Source organism: Rhinolophus hipposideros (genome assembly GCF_964194185.1).
Source record: "Rhinolophus hipposideros genome assembly, chromosome: 13".
NCBI lineage: Eukaryota > Metazoa > Chordata > Mammalia > Chiroptera > Rhinolophidae > Rhinolophus > Rhinolophus hipposideros.
The window spans coordinates 2,358,046-2,379,725 of record NC_138059.1 but is presented as its reverse complement, the minus strand read 5'-3'; the positions used below and the strand labels follow the sequence as shown (position 1 = coordinate 2,379,725).

Genomic DNA, 21,680 nt, shown 5'->3' with positions numbered 1-21,680 from the left:
CGGGGGCTCCTCAGTGTCGAGGGCCCAGGGGCCGCCCAGCTTTGTGCTTGGCTGTCCTCTGTGCGTCCAGTGTCCCTCACGGCTGCCAGCTGGTTGCACCAGCTCCAGGCATCACACACTTCTCTACGTCTCAAACCCAGAAGCAGGAAAAGGGGGTTGCTCCGTCTTATGCCTCTTTTTGTTAACATTGAGATGGGATTCACATAAGTGAAACTTCCCGTTGTACAGTATACACTGCAGTAGCTTTTAGTATGTACCCATTTCTAGGTGCACAGTTTAGTGGTGTCGAGTCCTTCCACACTGTTGTGCAACCACCACCATCCGCATCCAGAACTCTTTTTCTGTCCTTACGATTTTAACCACTATTCTAAGTCCCCCTCCCACTTCCCAAGACCCTGGTGATGACACGGGGCGCGCCCGCTAATGTAGAAGATTCTCCCTGTGTTAGTGTCAGTTGATTAGCAACCCTAATTTAATTGGCAACCTCACGTCCCCTCTACCGCGTGACCGAACATGTTCACAGGTTCCTGGGGTTAGGCCGGGATATCTTTGGGCACCACAATTCAGCCCACCACACGGTGTGAAGAAGAACTAGTAGGCACATAGTAGGCACGTCCAGGTATCTAGATAGGCGTGCACACTCTGGGAGCCGCAGGGACTGCAGCCCTTTGAAGGTGGGGTCCAGGTGGATTTACGCCCTGATCTTTTCACTCCTGAAATAAAGCTACTTTAGTCAGTGTGGTCAATACTGATTCAGGAGAAAACACTCATAGAAAAAGTATTTCCATGGAAAAATTCATCGCTGAGTCAGCACCGTGTTCTTCAGTCCTGATGATGGGATTTCTCATCAAAAGGCACAGTTGATTTCAGAGCAGGGGAGAAGCCGGTGTCTGAAAGCAGCCTGTTGGATCCATTTAGCGCACAGGAAGCAGTGTGTCTGGCACGGTGGCCATTTGACTGAAAGACATTTGAAAAAACTCACCTTTGTAAAGCCTTATTTTTCTGATCTCTATTTAGATGCCTTGAAATAAACCATCTCTGGATGCGCCTTAAATTCCTTCCCCTGGGGCACCGTGAATCTCAGGTTAAGTGATTCACTCTCATTCTCCCAAACATTTACTGAGCTCCTATTATGGGCCAGGCCCAGTGCCAGGAACATACACAAGAAATGGTCCCTGCCTTTCAGAACTCAAGGATGGCCTTGTATTTGTTACATGCATTGGGAAAGAAATGGGGGTAAAATGTCATCATAAGCCGCTGAATTTTGAGGATGCTTTCCCTCTGTCTGACATAGGTGTGATTCAGACCATGCCTATTTCCCTTCAGATTGAAAATACTCAGTGTGCACGCCTGGAAAGAACTACGAGTGTTTCCTTTCAAACATGACATGGGCCAGGACAGCCAGAGGAACTTACTGAGACACGATGGATAAAAATTCAAGGGGCCGGCCCGGTGGCGCAGGCGGTTAGAGCTCCGTGCTCCTAACTCCGAAGGCTCTGGTCCGATTCCCACATGGGCCAGTGGGCTCTCAACCACAAGGCTGCCAGTTCAACTCCTCGAGTCCTGCAAGGAACGGTGGGCTGTGCCTCCTGCAACTAGTAACGGCAACTGGACCTGGAGCTGAGCTGCGCCCTCCACAACTAAGATTGAAAGGACAACAACTTGACTTGGAAAAAAGGCCTGGAAGTACACACTGTTCCCCAATAAAGTCCTGTTCCCCTTCCCCCCCCCAAAAAAAAAATCAATACATTGACTAGTGAGGGTTGACATGTTAGCCATATTTTTTATCGTAAAATGTGTGGCAAGAATCTAACACTGAGGAAAACAAAAACAATGTTCCAGGGTGGCCGGTAGGCTCGGTTGGTTAGAACACGATGTTCATTAACACCAGGGTTGCTGGTTCGATCCCCACATGGGCCACTGTGAGCTGCGCCCTCCACAACTAGGTTGAAACAACTACTTGACTTGGAGCTGATGGGTCCTGGAAAAACACACTTATATAAAAGTTAAAAAAAAGACAATATTCCATAATTGCACTACTATAACACTACCACTGCTGGCAATTAAAGGTATTTCCTTCTCTTAGTCTAAGGAACAGGGAGCAACCATTAAAAAGAGCAAGAGAAGTACTTTAAGTGAAAATGCAGATGCCAAATTGGACACAGAGGAGGAATGCAACACACAAAATATACCTGCACATGGGCATGCTTAGAAGAGAATGTACAAACCCCAAATCACAGGGTCAGAATCGTGGAGGAATATGGAAAAAGTGTTTTCATTTCTAAAACTTTCAGTAATGTTAGCCTTACGGCTGCAGTTCAGATAAGAGAAGGGACTAAGCCATACAGTGTACTGGGCCAAGCTAAACAGAATAAAGTTTGTGAGTGAGCCAAAAAGAGATGCAGAAAGAGTCAAAAGACTGACCACACAGAAATTGTCGAGGGAGGAACCAGTCTTTGGGGTCCACCAACCCTGAATTTAAATCTTCTCTCTACCTCTTCTCTATTACATGCCTCTGGGCAAGCCGTGTAAGGGCTCAGAGCCTCCGTCTGACCCTCTACAAGATGGGGGAGGAGCGCTGATGGGAGGACCCTCTGCAGGAGGGGGAGGGGCGCTGATGGGAGGGCCACTGTTTTGGAGTGGCAGGTGGAACACCAGCTGACCACAAAAGGGGTAGGCGTTTTCCACAACTGGCTCTCCATTAAGTACGCATTATTCTCATTTTACAGATGAGGCAACTGGGATCCAACAGAGTTACGGAATATCCCATAGGATGGCAGAACATGAACAACTGCAGGGTAGGTGAATGGTTTTGATATGAGGGCAGGAGCAGCTGGACATCACCTTTTTCCAAAAGGGCATGAGCTTCTGGCCGAATTGAGAGCAACCTTCTCACCACAGGATCAGGTGCGCTGCCTTCTGCTAACACAGTGGCTAGCTCATTTTTGGTGGCAGTTAGTCAAGCCACGGTCACACTGAATTAGCTGGCACTGGCCCACTGCTCTCAGGGGACACAGAGTATTAGGTGTCTGTCACAAAGCAGGTGTCCGCTGGGCAGGTGTTCAGCATCTGGACAATAAATACCTGTGTTTTACGTGTGTTCCGATGTAAAGACACTTTAATATACACTGCGGATTCCTCAACATTCCTTAATACTGAACTCACGCAGAAACTGGAGATACCCATGGAAAATTATTTTCCAAAAGGTTTTTCAGACTTTTTCTAACCCAGATTTCCAGTTAACAGGGTTATAACCACAGTACGAACACAGGGTGAAAGCTTCATAGCCTGCTTTCCACTTAAAAGCGTTTTCCATGTTGTTGCAAGTTATGTACAAACATTCCTTTCCAAACCTTTATGCAGACTTTTTATTTCTGACATTAATAACCCCATTCTGCCCTCGCCAAAAAGAAAAATCAGACAGATTGACGAGGGGAGGTAGTGGAGGGCAGGTGGCAGATTGGGACAAATGTGTGCATCTCATTTTTAATGAACATACCTATCAGGGCTTTGCGCACTTAACCAAACACCTACCACTGCACAGGCGAATTGTCCCCACGTTTTCCAAATTCGGAACATTTCCTTAGAGACAGTGCCTGAGGCAGAGTTCCTGGATTGCAGGCAGAGGCCTCTGACGGCCGGCCGCAGTGACTGGCTGCCAAAGGCTTTCCAGTGCGTCAGTGCGCTCTGTGTCGCCCCTGCCGCAGACACGGCACAGCGTGCCACACAGGCCAGTGCCACAGCACCTCTGCCTCTCGTCACCCTTTACTCCTCAAAGTCATCGGAAAGTACCACAGAGCCTCTGGTCAGGAGGAGCTCCCACCCGGGTGTCCACACTAAGCAGGCCACGCCTGTGGCTTTTTCACAGCCTTCGAAGCTCCTTCCAGGTCACACTGGAAGGAAGACAGAGAGCTGAGGGCCCAGGTGCGGAAAGGGCCCTTCCCTCACTCTGAGGGCATGACAGGCTCTGCTCTACTTCTGACTGGCTTTCCCTGAATGTGCCGCCCACGGTGTTAGCTGTGGTTATGTGTTTGCTTGTTGCTTGAAATAAGGCAAAGGAGTCCCAAGAGACTGCCTACAAAAGCAAGAAAAGTCTTGCTCAAAAGATCGCTAACAAAAAGCAAGGATTCCCCTGAAGGCTACACATCTTGTCATGGAAGAAACATAAACTTGATGGACGTGCATTCTAGGCCGACCCATCTAACCTGTAAGATACCTGGAGTCTGTGTGGACTCCGGCCTGGCGCTCACTCAGCCGTCTCGGGGACGCTGGCTCACCCTGCGCTAGAGGTTCCCCATCTGTGAAATGACACAAAGGCGCTCAGATGGTTCCTTTTTCCTTCCTCCATGAGAAAGGATCTGATGAGGTGGGTTGGTTCGTGATGGGGTGCCAGTACCACTCACTTATCGCCCAAGCCAGGACACTTTTGAGTAAAAGGGGAATTTGTTCATTTTTCTGGCTCCAAAGCCGTAAACCAAAACCTTTTATGCAAACCAGGCCATCTGCAGACACTCAGCTGCTTAAACACAAGGCAAGTTAGTGAGTGGCTGGATGGACATTTACCTACTGTGTGCTGTGTTCCAGGCGCTGGGCAGAGCCTTTGCACACTGGCTGGCCGGGTCCTCACACCAGCTGCCAAGTGTTCTCCCGGTTTGGCCAGCAGTGGGGGGCCCAGCGAGCCAAAGCACCTTGCCTGAGGCCACACACACCAGCAGACCCCCAAATGAGTAACAGCGACAGAACAAATGCTCCCGGAGGCGCAGCAAAGTCCACGCTGGACCAGCGTCTGGGGGAGCCCAGATTCCTGGCTTGAGGGGCAGGTTCCTGGTGTGAGGGCAAGTGCTCTGCAAACACTCCACTCCCACCTGCGCAGAGGTCAGTCCCCGAGCTGGGGCAGGAAGCTTCTCGGAGGCAGCTGACCAGTGTGCCTTGAAAGCGCTGCAGGAGAGCCTGGGGCACAGAGAGGCAACTCAGGGCCCTGAGCAGGACAGACTCCCTCCCCCCCTACTGGCCCTCCTGGGCTACCCACACACTGCTGCTCCTGGTTTCCAGCCTCCCATGAACCCAGACCCAGGAAAGTGCCGGTTCTGATTAGAAACCCAAAAAGGTTGTCACCACAATAGCCACAGTCGCAAGGAAAGACAATAGGGCAGTGAGTGACATGGGAGACATTTCGCAGGCGCTGCCTGGAGAGGAATCTGGCCATGTGGGCAACACATGAGTGCCTGGGGACCGAGTCCCCCAATTATTTCTGAGCCTAGGCTCTGATGGGTGGAATTAAGTGTTTTGTGGTTTGTGAATCAAAAGCCAAATTCTGTCAGCCGGAGGGCGAGGATCCAAGGGGATGATGGCACCCCTCCTACATCAAAGCCAGACCCTGCGCCCACTTCCACCTCCTCTCTCCACTCCCACATCAGGAATTTGGGCCCTAACCACAGCTGCTGATTGTGGCCTGTCCTTCTCTCCCAATTATCATTGCTAACTCAGATGGTCTGGGGCAGCATGAGCCCGCGTTTGATGGCCGCCTGGAGTTTGCCCCACAAGCTCATCTCCGTGGAGGCTGTTCCTCCCACCGAGGCGCTTCCCTCCTCTCCGAGGCTGCTGAACTCCTGCTTGTCCCAGAAAGCCGGCTCCTTAGGTCTGGAGGGGTCCACACGGCGAGGGGAGCGGGCAGGGGCAGCCCATGGGAGGTAGGAGTGTGTGCACCAGCCTTTTCCTCTCTCCTGCTACTATCTGCTTTTTCCCATTTTTTTCTATACTCAATAAGTGTTGCTTTGGTAACAAGAAAACAAATATCTGTGAGGAGGAGGGGGACACGTGGCCGGTTAGGGTCCATCTCCCGTGTGAAACGCACCTCGCTGCCCTAAGTGATCTTGGTCTCTACCTCTGCACCTGGAGCCTCTGACCATTTTCTTCAGGACACTTATCAGTTTGTGACTGTGCATGCATTTCTGTCATTACATGAATTACATCTCTCACCCCCGTTGACTCCATAAGAAGACACACAGCAGCACCTTTTCTTCATTTTTAAATCAACGTCATCATGATATAATTTCCAACAATAAAAGGCATCCATTTTGAAGTGTACCGTTTCATGAGTTTTGACAAACATTGCGGCACTTTGGATTAGTTCTGTCTGCTGTAGACAGAATGTCATCTACAGTACATGGAGTCAGGCCGTATGTGTTCTTGTGTGCCTCAAAGGAACTCGACACCCCTGGTCAAACCTGTTCCTTCCCCTTTGTCCCCATCCCAGTAGCAGACACACCACTTGTTCCCACCCCCAGCGAGGCCTCCTCGATTCCTTTATTCCTCTTCACCCACATCGAATCCTTCCCCAAGGCCTTCTGACTTCACCATCCAAACCCCTTCCACAGCCCTCCAGCTTTCTCCACATTCAATGCTACCTCACTATCTTCTTCCCCAACTGCCACCTAATTGGTCCCCTGCTTCCACGCTTACTTACGACACCCCCAAGTTAAGACCACATATCACCCAACGACATTTTTTGCAGAAATAGGAAACTTCATCCTAAAATTCGTATGGAATCTCAAGGGATCTTGAACAGCCAAAATGATCTTTAAGAAGAAAAGCAAAGCTGGAGGTCTCCCCCTTCTTCATTTATAATCTTACTACAAAGCTACAGTAATCAAAACAGTGTGGTGCTGGAATAAAGGCAGACACACAGACCAATGGACTGGACCACAAAGGCCAGAAATAACAGTCTTGCGTACAGTCAAATGTTTCCACAAAGGCGCCAAGACCACTCAGTGATGAAAGGACAGTCTTCAACAAATGGGAGTTGGGAAAACTGAATATCCACCTGCAAAAAAATGGAGTGGTACCCACCTTATAATACATACAAAGATTAACTCAGAATGGATCGAAGACCTAAAATGAGAGCTAAAACTACAAAACTCTTAGAAGAAAACATATGGGAAAGCTTCGTGGCATTGTACTTGACAATGATTTCTTAGACATACCACCAAAAGCAGTGTCAACAAAAGAAAAAAAAGATGTTGGATGACATCGAACTCAGAAACTGTGCCTCAAAAGGCATAACCAACAGAGTGAAAGGCAAGGCATGGGGTGGGAGGAAACATGCAATCCAGGGCTCTGAGAAGGCGTTAATATGTAGAATAAAGAACTACAACTACCAAAAACCAAAAAGCTGGTTTAAAAATGGGGAAAGGACTTAAATAGCATTTCTCTGAAGGGATGAACAAATGGCCAAGAGGCCTGTGAAACTCTGCTCAACCTCACTAATTTTCTGGAAATGCAAATCCAGAACACGAGGTCCCACTTCACACCCATTAGGATGGAGACCATCAAAAGACAGGAAATCCGTGTTGCCTAGGAGGTGGAGAAATGGGAAGTCTCTGCATCCCACTACTGGTGGGATGTTACAACGGTGCGGCTGCTGTAGAAAACAGTATGGTGGCTCCTTAAAAAACAGAAATGCCATATGACGCAATCATTCCGCTTCTGCATATGTTTATACCCAAAAGACCTGACAGCAGCGAGTCAAACAGATACTTGCACACCTATGTTCATACTAGCATTACTCACAATAGCCAAAAGGTGGAAGCAGGGCCGGCCCAGTGGCTCAGGTGGTTGGAGCTCCATGCTCCTAACTCCGAAGGCTGCCCGTTCCATTCCCACATGGGCCAGTGGGCTCTCAACCACAAGGTTGCCAGTTCAATTCCTCAAGTCCTGGAAGGGATGGTGGGCAGCGCCCCCTGCAACTAAGATTGAACACGGCACCTTGAGCTGAGCTGCCTCCCGGATGGCTCAGTTGGTTGGAGCGCGTCCTCTCAACCACAAGGTTGCCAGTTCGACTCCCGCAAGGGATGGTGGGCTGCACCTCCTGCAACTAGAAAATGGCAACTGGACCTGGAGCTGAGCTGCGCCCTCCACAACTAACATCGAAAAGGACAACAACTTGACTTGGAAAAAAGGCCTGGAAGTACACACTGTTCCCCAATAAAGTCCTGTTCCCCTTCCCCAATAAAATCTTTAAAAAAAAAAAAAATCTTAAAAAAAAAAAAAGGTGGAAGCAACCCCAAGTGCCCACCGATGGATGGATGGATGGATGCATGGATGGATGGATGGATGGAACAAAATGGGGCACATCCATCCAAACAGTGGAATATCATCCAGCCTTAAAAAAGAAATTCCGACAGGTGCTACAACATGGGTGAGCCTTGAGGACATTATGCTAAGTGACATAAGCCTCTCGTAAAAGGACAAAAGCTGAGTGATTCCACTCACACGAGGCCCCTAGAGCAGTCAAGTTCATAGGGACAGAAATGGTAGATGCAATGAGTTGGGGGGAAGCAGAGCGAGGAGTTAGTGTTTAATGTATAGAGTTTCAGTTTTGGAAGATGAAAAAGTTCTGCAGATGGATGGTGGGGATGGTTTGAACAACAATGTGAATTTACTTAATGCCACTGAACCGTACACTTCAAAAGGGTTGACAAGGTAAATTTAAGTTGTGTATATTTTGCCATGATAAAAAAAATTGTTTTTTGAACTCATGTACCAGCTCTTGTCACTTTCCGACTGAACACTCTCCAATGACTTCCCACTATCCCATCCGGGACACTAGGCTCTGCAGTCTGGCCCCTGCCAGCTTCTCCCCTCCCCCCAGATGCCAGTCTTCCCACACCCACATGGAGATCTGCAGCAGCACGGCAGCCCCCTGCCTACTGGCAGCCGCCACGAGAGCTCTGGTTTGCCCCTCATTATCTCTATATTCAGGCCATTGTCTGTAATGACAGCCTGGCATAATTGTATTTTTACAATTTGTATAATTATACTCTACCGAGCTAAATGATCATTATTAAATATTTATTAAGCACTTCTAGCCGTGCAAAGCTAATAAGATGTAGCCTCAGCTCTTAAAAATCTCCCTTCCTGATTCCACCCCAAATTTATTTCAACTTGGGTTATTCCTCCTTGGAGAAGGAGCAGGGAATGTCCATGTTTTGGGCCTGGGGCTGCATATGCACGAGGCTGGGGAGCAGGTGCTAGTCCCCTGGTTCGCAGATGGAGACTGAGGCGTGTGCCCAGCCAGGTGAGGCGCAGACAGGTCTTTCTGGTGACAAAGTCTTTACCACCCCTCTCATGCGCGTGACGACTTGGCTTATTACGATGGGCTGCCTTCCTGTTCTGTGTCTTTTCACATTCGGCGCACCACGCACTGTGCTAGTCACTGGTTTACTAAAGGTCTCCTGTGAGGAAGATGCCCTCCGGTGCCCTCACACCTCTCCCCATTCTGACAAGTTCAGCCACAAACCCCTTCCCTCCACCTGTCTTCAAGTCTCGTCTGTCCTTTCCGAGTTCCCGGACCATCAAACTGTTAGCCACTGCCCCTGAGTGGGTGGAGATCCTGTGACTCTGGCTTTCTCTCCATCCAAGCAAGTGGCCCGTTGGAGAACGTCCCTTCACCTCTCCCTTTCGGGCACACTCGAGTGAAGCTGCGAGGCTGCACCATTTGCCTTCAGCCTGGCACCCACACACTAACACAGCAGCCTATTAACTGGGTCTCCCTTTTCCTTCTTTGCTCTTCTGCCCACAGAGAATCCACGAGGCCACAATTGTGGGGAGTGGGCAAGGACGGCATGGAGGGGGAGCAGGGGCCATGAGAGTCTGAGCCGCTGACTCAGGCCCCCTGCGGCTGCTCCTGCTCAAGGCTGAGATCAGTGTATTCATCAGCCTCCCCTCCCCAGTGACACAGGCAGCTCAGGTCGCGCTCAGCTGGGGTCTCATGGTCTGGCATTTGGTCTTTACCAGTGGCAAATCTGAAGCTGCTGTTCAAATGGACAATAGTTATCTGCAGAAGATACATCTTTACTCCAGGCCCCTTGGAGTCTGTGCTATGACTGTGTCCTGGGGAACTGCCAGGACTTATGAGGGCACTAGCTGCCCTAGACAGCCCGCCCCAGTCCTGCAGGGTTAGCGGGGGAGTAAGTCAGGGCGGCGCCCAGATGCAGGACACTCCAAATGCCTCTATCAGCTCAGCAGCAGCAGAGATGGAGCCACTCCCAGCTGCTGGAGCTCACACACTGGTGTCAGCCAGACTGAGAAACTCAGCCCGACCCGAGGATGTGCTCTGACACCTTAGAATCCACTACCCAGATACTCTCCATGTTTCTGCTGATGAAAGTGCGTGAATACACACACCACAGTTCTTTCAGTGTATAAACATCTAAATCGGGGTTTGCAGTTGTTTCCCTGGGGCATGCTGGGGTCTGACTCCAATTGTGGACTGGAGTTAATGAGGGGCGCACTGAGAAGACTCAGGATCCTCTCGCCAGGTAAACAGCTCAGGTGAGCTCATTAATGGGACTTCGGCAGGCGGAGACTAATCTCAGGCAGGCTCTTTCCACTGAGGCTCCGAGGGATGAGGGGGCGACAGGGGGGACGTTAAAATACTCCATTTGCTTTTCTCCTCCCAAGTATCCCCAATCTAACTCTCAGGACCCCACTCTTCCCAATCAATAGCCCGACTTCACAGAGACCTCTGGGACTTCACCTTATCTTGTAATCCTGCATCCCGAAGGATCACAGGAAGGTCTGACCTTTAGCCCCATCATCCCCAAGGCTACAAGAGATAAGGAGTCACTGAGGGCCAGAGCTGGTTCTCAGGCCTGCTCCATCTGAGTTTAAAGCCCTGAGCGTCCCCGTTTTCTTTCCGAAATCTCTCCAGTGCAATCAGAAGCCAGCAGCCACCCCCACAAGGCTCCGTGGTGCCAGGACGGTCACGTGCAGCAGCCTTCCCTTCAATGAGCACTTCATCCAGGCGAGGACAGGTGATCACTCAAGGAACCGTCTTGCCAGAGCACCCTGCCAGTGAGGTCACCTCTGTGTATCAGCACAATCAACTCAGATAGCCAGCCCAAGCCCCATTTTTGTGGGTCTGTTCCCAAAGACCACGTAAGCATGGTTAAGGTTCAATCAGGAAAGCGGCAACTTTTTTAGGTACTTCAGAGAGGGATTTAATGTCAAGAACTGACTTCAAGGCTGTTGGAAGAGTTGCAGGAGCATGAGGGAGAAGGCGCCCTGAAATGAAAGGGGAAGGAGAGGCCACCCAGAGATCAGGACACTGGTACTGCCTGTGGCTTGGAGCCCAGACTGGCCACTGAACTGCTCGAGGGCTGCTGCTGAGCAGAAACCCAGGGTGAAGCTGCTCGAACCATCTATGCCACCCGCTGCAGTCCCCACTCTGCTGCCAACGCTTTCACATAAGCCGATAAACAAGACTTCTTCCTCCCCACTGCAATCTCTCACCAGTTCTACCCCTGGCAGAAGCAAACCAGAAGGTAGCGGGCAGGGGATTCTGGGCAGTGTAGTCAACTGCCTTCTGGCACCCTGGGACAGATAAAGGAGGGAGCAAGGGTGACCTGCAGAGACAGGAGAAACACAGCACACCTCCTGAGGCGCTGTGAAGATGAAATGGGCTACTGGACAATGGCACCGACTGAATGGTACCCCCATTGTGGTTTTTCTACTGCAGCGACGTTCCCAGCGATCACAGATGTTTTCATTCTCCACTGTCTTAGGTCGAAGCTGGATTTTTTAAAAAATGGTGAGCACTTTCCTTCTTTCCTGAAGATTTTCTTCTTTGCCCCTCTCCTTAACTCCCACAACAGTGACTGCAAATCCACCCGCCAGCTCCACAGTCTGAGCTTCTCACCCCTTCTCCTTGAATTCTTTTGGCTCTCTTCTCTTCACTCAACACATGCCTTCCTCGCCTATTCTTTTCTAATCTTAACCCATCCTGTTCCCAAACACACCGAAAGAGAATGACAAACCTTAGAAACTCAAAAACCAGCTCGAGAAACATCTAAAAAGTTGAAACTATGTCAACAACACAACTCGTTTCTTGTGTGGACCAGCGGAGTCTATTGTGCAGTCAGATTTTGTTCAGCAGTTTCTTGTTCTCGCCTTTTGTGAGCGTCAAGGGCTTTCTCAACTGCGCAGGAATGCTGAGGGGGAAGCGCGGCCTGCCTCTGCTGGCACTGCTGGCACGGAGCAGGCCACTTAGTCATCACTGGGCAGCAGGTGGGCTTCTAAGTCGGGTCCGCCTCCTCAGTTCTAAACATTTGGCTCTCTATTGTTTTCAGAACCAAAGCCCAACTTGCCTGCTGGCCCCAGCCGGCCCCTCCTACCATGCTAACCACATCTGTGTTCACTAACCACCTCTGCGCTCTCAAGTCACTCACCAAGCTCCCTCCCACTGGCTTTTTGGTTCCTCCAATTTACCAAGGCATCTGTCCTCAGGTGTCCTGCCCACAGGCTGCCGTTCAGAAAGCTCACCCCGCCCAGCCTTTCTGCATGGCTGGCTCCTTCCCCTTCTTCAGATCTGACTTATAAGTATCACTTCTCAGAGAGGCTATCACCCTCAGTTGTTTCTTCATAGCGCTTGTCACAGGAGAGGTTATTTATTTTTGTCACCCTTGTACTTGAAAGTAAGCTCCGGGACAGCAGAGATCCCAGCTGTCTTGCTCCTGGCTGTACCTTAGTGCCCAGCAGTGTCTGACATGTATTTGGTGCTATTAGTTGGGCCAAGACCTGAGGTTGCACTGGAGATGGCACTGTCCTTGCATCACTGGCCTTCCCTTCCTAGTGACATAGCTTACACAGGGGCGAGATTACTGGCTCATTACAGCTGAAGGCAGATGTGAAGACATCCCCCCCCCCCTTCTTCCACCTCCCCCACTCCGGTTCAAGCCACTGTTTCTCAGTCTAGTTGTGTAGGACACAGCTCCCTGGCCCATGCTGCTGTTAGGAGCCTTGTGCTCCCCCGGGCTGAGGCAGTCGGTTGCTGGTTGCCAGTCGTCAGTCAGCCGTTCACAGCAGCTCTCATGGCAGCTCTCGCCAGCTGCCGGCCACTCAGGCTGGCTGCCAGCTACTCTCACTGGCCACCGGCCACTCACGGCAGCTCACAGCAGCCCAGCTCCAGGTAGAGCTGCTGTTCACAATCTTAGCTGTAGAGGGTGCAGCTCACTGGCCCGTGTGGGAATCGAACCGGCACCTTCAGTGTTAGGAGCACAGCGCTCCAACCACCTGAGCCACCGGGCTGGCCTGAAAAGACATTTCTAACACCACAAATGTCAGTAATCTGGGACATCTGGGGCATCTGGCCTTGGGCTCCTCCTTAGGGAGACCAAAGAGCAGTCATTTTCAGAATCCACCAACTTGTAGAAACAGGGTGTCCATGTACACCTTTTGTGTTCTGTTGTCATTACCTAAGTGATAGACACGGCTGAAATCTTAAAGGTTAAACAAGATATACTTTGAATTTTCCAGACTCTTTCCGTAACAACTTTGAAATCAAATTTGATTTGGGGTGACAAGTGCCTGGAGCAGGAACACTGGAACTTCACATAGTAATTTAGGCTTGTGCAGAGTGTGCTGCAGTTACAAAGAGCTCTTTCCTTCCCCTGTCCTTCCGCAGCACTGACCTGTGGGGGGGCCAGGGCGGGGACTTTGATGTTGGAGGTTAGGCCTTTTCACAACTCCATTAACAGCAGGTGTGACTACCCCATCTTTGCAGAGGAGGAAACAGTCGTTCCGAGACAGCTGCCGCTCTGCCTGGTCTCTGTTGGTGAGGGGCAGGACAGCCATCTTACTTGACCTCTTGGCAGTTTTGATCCAGTTGATCAGTGTCTCCTTTCAGAAAAACTTTCTTCACTTGGCTTTATGGATGCCCGATCACCTCTTACTCAGCGGCCACTTCTTCCCCGTCTCCTTTGCTGGCTCGTCCATTTCTCCATCTCAAAATGCTGGAGTAGCCCAGGATGTGGTCCTTAGACCTTTCTGCTCCACCAGCACTCTTTCCCCAGATACGTTCACCCAGGCCCGCGTTTTAAGTAGCCCCTGGACAGCGGCGGCTTCTAACTTCACTGCTCCAGCCTGAACTCCAGGCCGAATCCCCACCTGTTCACCGAACGCCGCCACTAGTGTTTGCTAGGCGGTGGAAATGCAACGTCTGCAAACCAGAGCTCTGCCAAGCGTGCCGCCCAGGCAGTGTTCCCGTGCCTGGCGGGCACCACCATTCACTTGCTCCTACTCCACACCGAGAGGGTCCTGCTGGCGCTATGTCCACGTGAGACCCCGGGGCGCACTTCCCACGTCCTGTCGTGTCCAACCCATCACCGCCAGCCCCCGCCAGCCCCCGTCGGTCTCGCCGGCTTGCATTCTCGCCGCAGCTCGTCTATCCACGCACAGCCACTGAGGAACCCTGGAGCACTTCAGCGAGCCCGGGCCCGCTCGCCTCCCCCGGACGGGCTTCCACGGAGCGCGGGCCGCCCAGCACCGGTACTGGACCACCGTTCTGCCCACCGTTCTCTCCGGCTCCTCGCACCTCAGCCGCAGCGGCCCTCCTCGGGGCCTGCCATCACCCGAAGGGCTCTCCGCTCTGACCACAGACCCCGGTCCTTACCCTCCGCAGCGAGTCACCGAGCAGCCCCGTGGGGGCGGTCGTGCCCGCGAGCACCGCGGAGGCGCCCGGCAGGTTTTAAGACGCGTTAAAACGTAAGACGGATCTCCTCGTGCCTCCGCGCTTCCCACGGCTCCCGTCTTTCCTGGCACAGCAACACGACGGCTGCACGCCACGGTCACGGCGGGCTTCCCTGCGAGGCCCCCGCCTCGGCCTTTGCATCTGTGGCTCCTCCTCGCAGGAAGCGCCTTCTCACCGAGGGCGGCTCCCTCCGTCCCCGGCCCGCACCCGGTTACCACAGAGCCCCCGCTGCTCTGCCTCTGCTTACGCCGCTCCACCCTCCTTCGCGGTGCTCGTCTGCACCGCATTCGCTCCCTGTTTCTTCTGCCTCCCCTCGGGCGTCCGCGCAGCCTTCGCGTCGCCGGCAGGGGCGCGCCCGGTCCTGGAGGAGGACGACGCCCGACACACGCACTGAGCGGCAAGGGCGCAGGGCAGCCTGCCTCGCCTCCTGCGGCAACTCCTCCCGCGGGTCCCTCTGCCACCGCCGCAGTGACAGGGCGGCCCGCCCCTCCGCCCCTCCGCCCCTCCGCCCCGGCCCCACCCGCGCTTCCTCCGGATCCCCGCGCGGCGCGTCCCTTCCGCTCCCCTCGCGCGGGCTGCGGACCGCTTCCGCGCAGCCTCGCGGCGCGGGGCATCATGGGGCTTGTAGTCCGCCCCCGGAAGGGCGGCCGCCAGGCCCCTCGGCCGCGCCTCCCCGGCACTACAACTCCCACGGGGCAGCGGTGCGCCGCTCCCGCACCGACGGGGTCGCCTGGCCACCTCACTGCGGGGCCCGGCTGCCGCCGCGGGGGAGGGGCGGAAAGATGGCGGACGTGGTCGTGGGCAGAGACAAGTGTGGGGAGCAGCGCCTCGTGTCACTGCCCCTGTCCCGCATCCGGGTCATCATGAAGAGCTCCCCCGAGGTGTCCAGCATCAACCAGGAAGCACTGGTGCTCACCGCTAAGGCCACGGTAGGGCGGGTGTACGCGGGAGGCGGGAGGAGCGGGGCACGGGGAGGGGCGCCGCCGGCAGCCGTCGCGCTGCCCACTGCCCTTCGGCCCGCGCGCCGCCGGCTCCCCTTCGCGGGCTCGCGCGTGCGCGCTCTTTCGCGAGCCGCCTCGCTTCCTTTCCACGCCGCGCGCGCCCCACCCCCGCGCGCCTTTTCATTTGGCCCCGCCTGCCCTCGCGCTCCCGTCGCCCCGCCCACTCCCGCCTGCCCTCGCGCTCCCGTCGCCCCGCCCACTCCCGCCTGCCCTCGCGCTCCCGTCGCCCCGCCCACTCCCGCCTGCCCTCGCGCTCCCGTCGCCCCGCCCACTCCCGCCTGCCCTCGCGCTCCCGTCGCCCCGCCCACTCCCGCCTGCCCTCGCGCTCCCGTCGCCCCGCCCACTCCCGCCTGCCCTCGCGCTCCCGTCGCCCCGCCCACGCCGCGTCGCTCCCGCCCGCCCTCGCGCGCGGTGACCCGGGCAACGGCTCGGCGTGGCGGGGACGTTTGGTATGGCGTCCGTCCGCGGGACCGTGCTTTGGGCCCAAAGCCCTTTCTGGCTTCCGGCCTGTTTCGTGGTGTCGGGGCGCCCAGCCCTCAGACGGCCCGCGGGCTCCCCCGGGAGGGGCCGACCGGCAGCCCCCCCCATGTCCCGGTGTTGAAGGAACGCGGGGCCCGCGGGGCACGCGCCCTGGCCGCCGCCTCCTGCGCGGGCGGGTCCCCGCGGTCCTCGCCTCCACCCGCGAGGACTGCCCGTTCGGCCTCCCGGGACGGCTCCTCGCGTGGTGCGGGGCGGGCGGGCTGCGCGGCACGTGCTCAGTGCCCACGGGCCGGGCTGGACGGGGCCACAGGGACACGCGGGGACGCACACGTCGGCCCCGGCGTGGCTCCGGGGAGGCCTGGCGGCTGCGGGCGCTGCGGGCGCCGCCCGGGACGGGGCGGTGCGGGCGCCGGCGCCCCGAGCGGTTCCTGAGCACGTGGGCCAGTGCGGCGTCACTTTCAGAGACTTTTCCTCGGCTCACACCTAGAGCAGCCCTCGGGAATGCGCGCTCTGCCCCCGGCCCCGCGGGGCGCCCGCAGCGGAGGGACCGGCCGGCTGCACCAGGGCCGCGTGCGCGCCACCATCCCGGGTCCCGCGGGACGCGTCGGGGCGCACCCCCCATTGCCGCGTCCACGTGTTGCAGGAGCTGTTCGTGCGGCATCTCGCCGCCCACTCGTACCGGCACGGCCGGGGGAGGGAGAAGAAGGCGCTCACTTACCACGACGTGTCAAACGCCGCGGAGGAATCGGAAACGTTTCAGTTCCTGGCAGGTACTTAGCCTTTGAAACGTTCTGGGTAAAAAACTGCTTAGTCATTTTGCAGCCACCCCCCTTCCCCGAAATAAACATTGTGCCGCTTCCTCTGGGTGCCAGAGGTGACCACGACCTGGCTCGAGGAGGCATTTGTAGCTTTGTGTGTCCGAGGCTCACCTAGGACGGTAACGAAGTCTGCGCGGCATGTTTGGCGGGCGGGGAGCCTGGCAGGCGCACCCCCTCGGGCTCCTGCCCCGGAGGGAAACCTGGGCCGGTCCACGTGGCCCCAGAAACAGAACCGATAGTGGTGCTGGAACAAGCTGCGTGGGCCCCGGCTCGGAGGCCCGTCCCAGGTGGCTTGGGCAGGGCGGCTCACAGGTGCCACCAGCGCAGAGAAGCTCGTGCTGGGTCGTCAGCGGGATGCAAACGTGTTTTGCGATAGCCAGGAGACTACTCAGAAGAGTAGCCTGAAGTTTCTCTTGTCTTGGAACCTCTTCTAGAGATCAGAGCAGGCAGTAGGGCATTTTGAAACGTGTGTTGCTGTACTCATGGTCTACCATAACGAGTTGCTAATGTTAGCTTTATGTTTTTAAGATATATTACCAAAGAAGATATTAGCTAGTAAATACCTGAAAATGCTTAAGGAGAAGAGGGAAGACGCGGAGGAGGAGAGTGACGACAGTGATGAAAGTGATGACGACGAAGCGGAATCCTAAACCAAAAGAAAACGTGCTTTAAAAGTCAGCCGGAGAAGACCCTCCCGGCTCAGCACCGGTGCTCTGAAGGACGCACCGACTTCAGGCTCTTCCCTTTCCAGAGACTTCAAGTACACTGTGTTTTTTCCTGGCGGAGACAGACCATCTACTGCACCTCCACCAGAAACAGCCAGAAGCAGAGCAAGCAGACGGCAGCCTTCCCTGGGCAGGCCTGCACCCTGGTTGGAGGGCACCCAGAAAGAGCTGTCTGCACATCAGGCACTGCCAGTCCATCTGCAGCCATAAGCTACAGGAGCAAGGACAGTTTTGCTTAACTTCCTAATTTACAGATAGATTTGAGCTGCTAAATATCAGTTATGTAAATTCTTACATGTATATTTTGAAACATGTATCTAGAGTATCTAGAGTTCTTCGAAATAACTAGATTCAATTTTAGCTAAATAACGTAGTTTGTTACCGTTTGTTAACCTTGTTACATTGTCATATGTAGGATGTTACATTTGAATTATTACATTTCAAGAAAATTTGAATATCTGAATACTGCATTTTTTAAACTGTAAAGACAAAACTTTATTAAAAAGCTGTACATATTTTTACAGTAAGATGCTTTATGGAACTAATTTTAGAACCCTCTGTTTTTCTAGTACCTTGATTATTACCTGAGACTTGTGAAATTTAAAAATAAGCATCTCTAGTACTTTTATTCCCAGAGAAAAATTTTAAGTCAAATTATAAATACAAAAAGAAATATTATCTCTGCATAAGCATATTTTTTCTTAAAAAGCATTTTAGAACATTTCATATATTGAAGCTCTATCTCATTTTACTGTTCCTTTCTTCATACCCAGAGTAATTGCTTTTACTATCCATAGGGGAAAACCATAAGGTGTATTTTTTCACATAGGATAGATTTTTGGCTCTTGTCTTTTTAATCTCTCTCTTAAAAAGCATTTACATCTAGTAAAATCGTCCTTCACGTTTAATCGGTGGGTTGGTAAGCAGTTGGTATACAGATTAGTTCCATGACCCCAAGTGTTCCCGGGACCCCTTGGAGTTAGTCCCTTCCCGTTCTCAGGTAACCACTGATGTTTTCTGGCTCTCGTTTTTAAAATACATTTTAAAATAAAATTTTAAAATCTACTTGGGGTGTGCAGTTCTGAGTTTTGACAAATGCAGTCATGTAACCACCACAGTTAAGATACAATAGTTTTATCATTGTTTCATTTATCCATAGTTTTATCATTGTATCATTTATCCATAGTTTTATCACTGCCCGCAATCTCCTCATGGTCAAAGCCATTCCCACCCTTTACCTTGGCACCTGCTGAGCTGCTGTCTGCCCCTGTATCCAGAGTCCGCACTCTGCAAAGGACAATATAGAAAATAGTTGAAGTGCTGTGGGCTATGTAATCTGTCACAACTACTGAACCCTGCCGCTGGACCAAAACAGCCAGAGACAACAGCTAAAGGAACGGGCGTGGCTGCATTTCAATGAAACCATTTCTGGACACTGAAATTTGAATTTTGTATAGTTCCCATGGGTCTTGAAATGTTCTAAAACAACCATTTTAGAATGTAAAAACCGTTCTTGGCCTATAGGCCACACAAAAACAGTCAGTAGGCTGGCTTTGGCCCACAGAGCATGGTGTGCTGACCCCTCTCGAGTGTCCTATAAATGGAATCACACGGGATGTAACCTTTGTGGCTGGCTTTTTATATTTAGCGTAACGCATTTGCGATTTACCGTGTTGCAGGTTGTCAGGGGCCGATTCCTTTTTATTGCTGAGCAGGATTCCCTTGCATGGACACCGTTTGTTTATGAAGTTCCCAGATGGAGAGTTCCCAGTCTGGGTGGTTTCCAGTTTTGACGATTATAAATAAAGCCCTATAAACATTTATGTACAGAACAAATCTTTGGCCTGCTTTAGCAACAACGTACATTCTAGGGATCGTCAGCCATTTTTCGGTTTTCTTAATCCAACCCTCCTTTCCTTTCCCAACACCACATACTCTTTTTAGTACAGACAGAAGTCAATGGCTCCGTGAGGCCACCAGGGCTTTCAGAGCTGCACCCGGATGTGTACGCACAGCCAGGGCCGAGGGCGTTAAGTGACCGACCCACCAGGCTGGGAACCCTGGACGTGGTCAGCTGATTCCCGCACAACATGGAGCTCAGGGCTTCGCACTTGACTGGGGTTTAGCTGAATGCTGTTTTTATTTCGTGCTTTCTCATGACTGCTGAAGCAGGAGTGCCCAACTCATCCTACAGCCCAGCTCTGCTCTCCTGCTGTCCAATTCACTCCTATGGTTTTCATCCCCATCCCGACTCGCAGGGATGATGAGTGCCTAGCTCTGTTGGGTACACTGATCAAGGAATAGGTCCAATGCTCGTAGAAGCCCCGAGACTTCTCTCACTGAAGGTGCGCACCCACCTTGGGAGCCGGGGATCTGAACCTGTGCAGAAGGAATAAATATGTAAGGAATTGAAGACCTCTGGGAGAGGCAGCTGTAAATACAGGGAATTTTATTTTACTTTTTGCTGACATACTATGAGGCAAAACAAAGTTGACACCATACAAAATAACTTTATAAAATATCATTCACATCATATTTTATCAGATTTACAGCATTCTGTGCATGTTAAAGGGGTTATGTAAGGACGTGAAAAAAACACTATGCCAAACTTTTAGTATTAGTTTATATACACACAGTAAGAAACAAAACAAATAACTGTTAGGTTATCCATGAATTTATTGCAAAAATAGTGCAAACTACTTAATCTAGTAAGCTGTAAAACAAACTCGAAAGGACCCAGCTAAGCTTAAACACGACAATAGATACTCAGTCTCAGCCTTTAGCTTTCTTCACCAGGTTATCTTTCGTCAATCAAGACCACTCCCCATCTGTTCAGTTCAGGGCGAGTGCTGGGAATAGAGGTGTGAAGACTGGCTCTTCCGAGACCAAACTCATGCGACTGCCTGATGCCAGCAACACCTTTAGGGTCATGCTACTTGCTCAGTGGCAACTGTGTGAGGTCTGTGTTGAAAACATTAAGATGCCACCATGTTAAAGTTGGACCTTAGAAATAAGTTACCCAACCTCTTGACATGGAGAAAAGAATCAAGAAAGCAGCATGAACAGAAAGGATTGGGAACATTATTGTCTGCTGATAGACATGGTATCCTTTTTCTCAGGTATATTTGGGTAAAGTATTATTCTACTGGTGGGCAACCTCTGAACAAGAAGTCGAAGTGTTTTTTTGTTTGTTTGTTTTTTTTAAAGGATACTGTATCCCTACGAGGATAATTTTTAAATTTCTTTCAACAGTCTATTGGGGTCCAAAAAGCATATATCTAAACGAAATAATAAGAGCAAAACAAAATGCTACATATACAAGCTAAAGAAACAAAATGCAGCATATTCAGGTTTTTTCTTGAGGTACCTATATAAATTGAATCACCTGCCCTAAAGTACTCTTGTTAGGTAAAAAACCAAATGCTTAACTGGTGAGCCAATCGTAGGGCATTTATTATTATTGAGAAAGTGCAACGACGCGGATCTTTATATGCAGCATACTAAAGGGTGATTTACTCTTTACAAAATATAGCTTAAGGATCAACCTGATGGGAGTTTAAAAATTAAAGACATTTAACTAGAATCATTCCCCCCCCACCCTTTTTTTTGAGATCCTGCAAAGCCTCCCAAATCAACTTTCAGAGTTTTGCCACTAAGGAATGTTGGTTCTCTCGTAAAATTCAGAGATCTCTTTAAAATAGTAAAACTATATACTACAGGAAAGATCCCTAATTTTTATTTCTTATTGGTACAAAATCAAATTCTTAAGACTCCAAAATATTGCGTTACCTCCAAAGAATTAAGTTAAAAAAGATCGCCATAGTAGGAAAAGTCTAGAATTGTAAACTGCCAAATATAAAAGCATCAATCTCTTATTTTCTCACCTGCCAGAAAGCTTTCCTAACTTATGGAAACCTGGGAGCTGCGGCTGAACGCAGGCCTTCCCCTCTCCAGGTGGCCTGTGAGCTCCCCTTTCTCTGTCCACGGCCAGTATCACCTCTACCAGGTCGGGAGAGATGATACTGACGACAGTCTATCTGCTGCTTATGAAATAAATTTATAGGCCAGAGGAAGAGGGGGCCCAAATGGCGAAAAAAAGCAATGATAAGAGTACACGTGAGATGTTTTT

At 51.8% G+C, this 21,680-nt stretch overlaps 1 protein-coding gene across 1 annotated transcript; it reads left to right on the top strand.

Moving 5' to 3' along the window:
* The first annotated feature begins 15,158 nt into the window (after positions 1-15,158).
* CHRAC1 (chromatin accessibility complex subunit 1) lies at positions 15,159-19,373 on the top strand. Its single transcript, XM_081071106.1, has 3 exons — positions 15,159-15,456; positions 16,652-16,778; positions 17,355-19,373. The coding sequence occupies exons 1-3, from the start codon at positions 15,310-15,312 to the stop codon at positions 17,474-17,476; spliced, it is 396 nt and encodes a 131-aa protein (XP_080927232.1). The 5' UTR covers positions 15,159-15,309; the 3' UTR covers positions 17,477-19,373.
* Positions 19,374-21,680: the final 2,307 nt, after the last annotated feature.

Coding starts and splice junctions, on each gene's coding strand:
- CHRAC1 (XM_081071106.1), top strand. CDS start 15,310: ATGGCGGACGTGGTCGTGGGCAGAGACAAGTGTGGGGAGCAGCGCCTC. Junction 15,457..16,651: donor TGCTCACCGCTAAGGCCACG/GTAGGGCGGGTG, acceptor CACGTGTTGCAG/GAGCTGTTCGTGCGGCATCT. Junction 16,779..17,354: donor AACGTTTCAGTTCCTGGCAG/GTACTTAGCCTT, acceptor TATGTTTTTAAG/ATATATTACCAAAGAAGATA.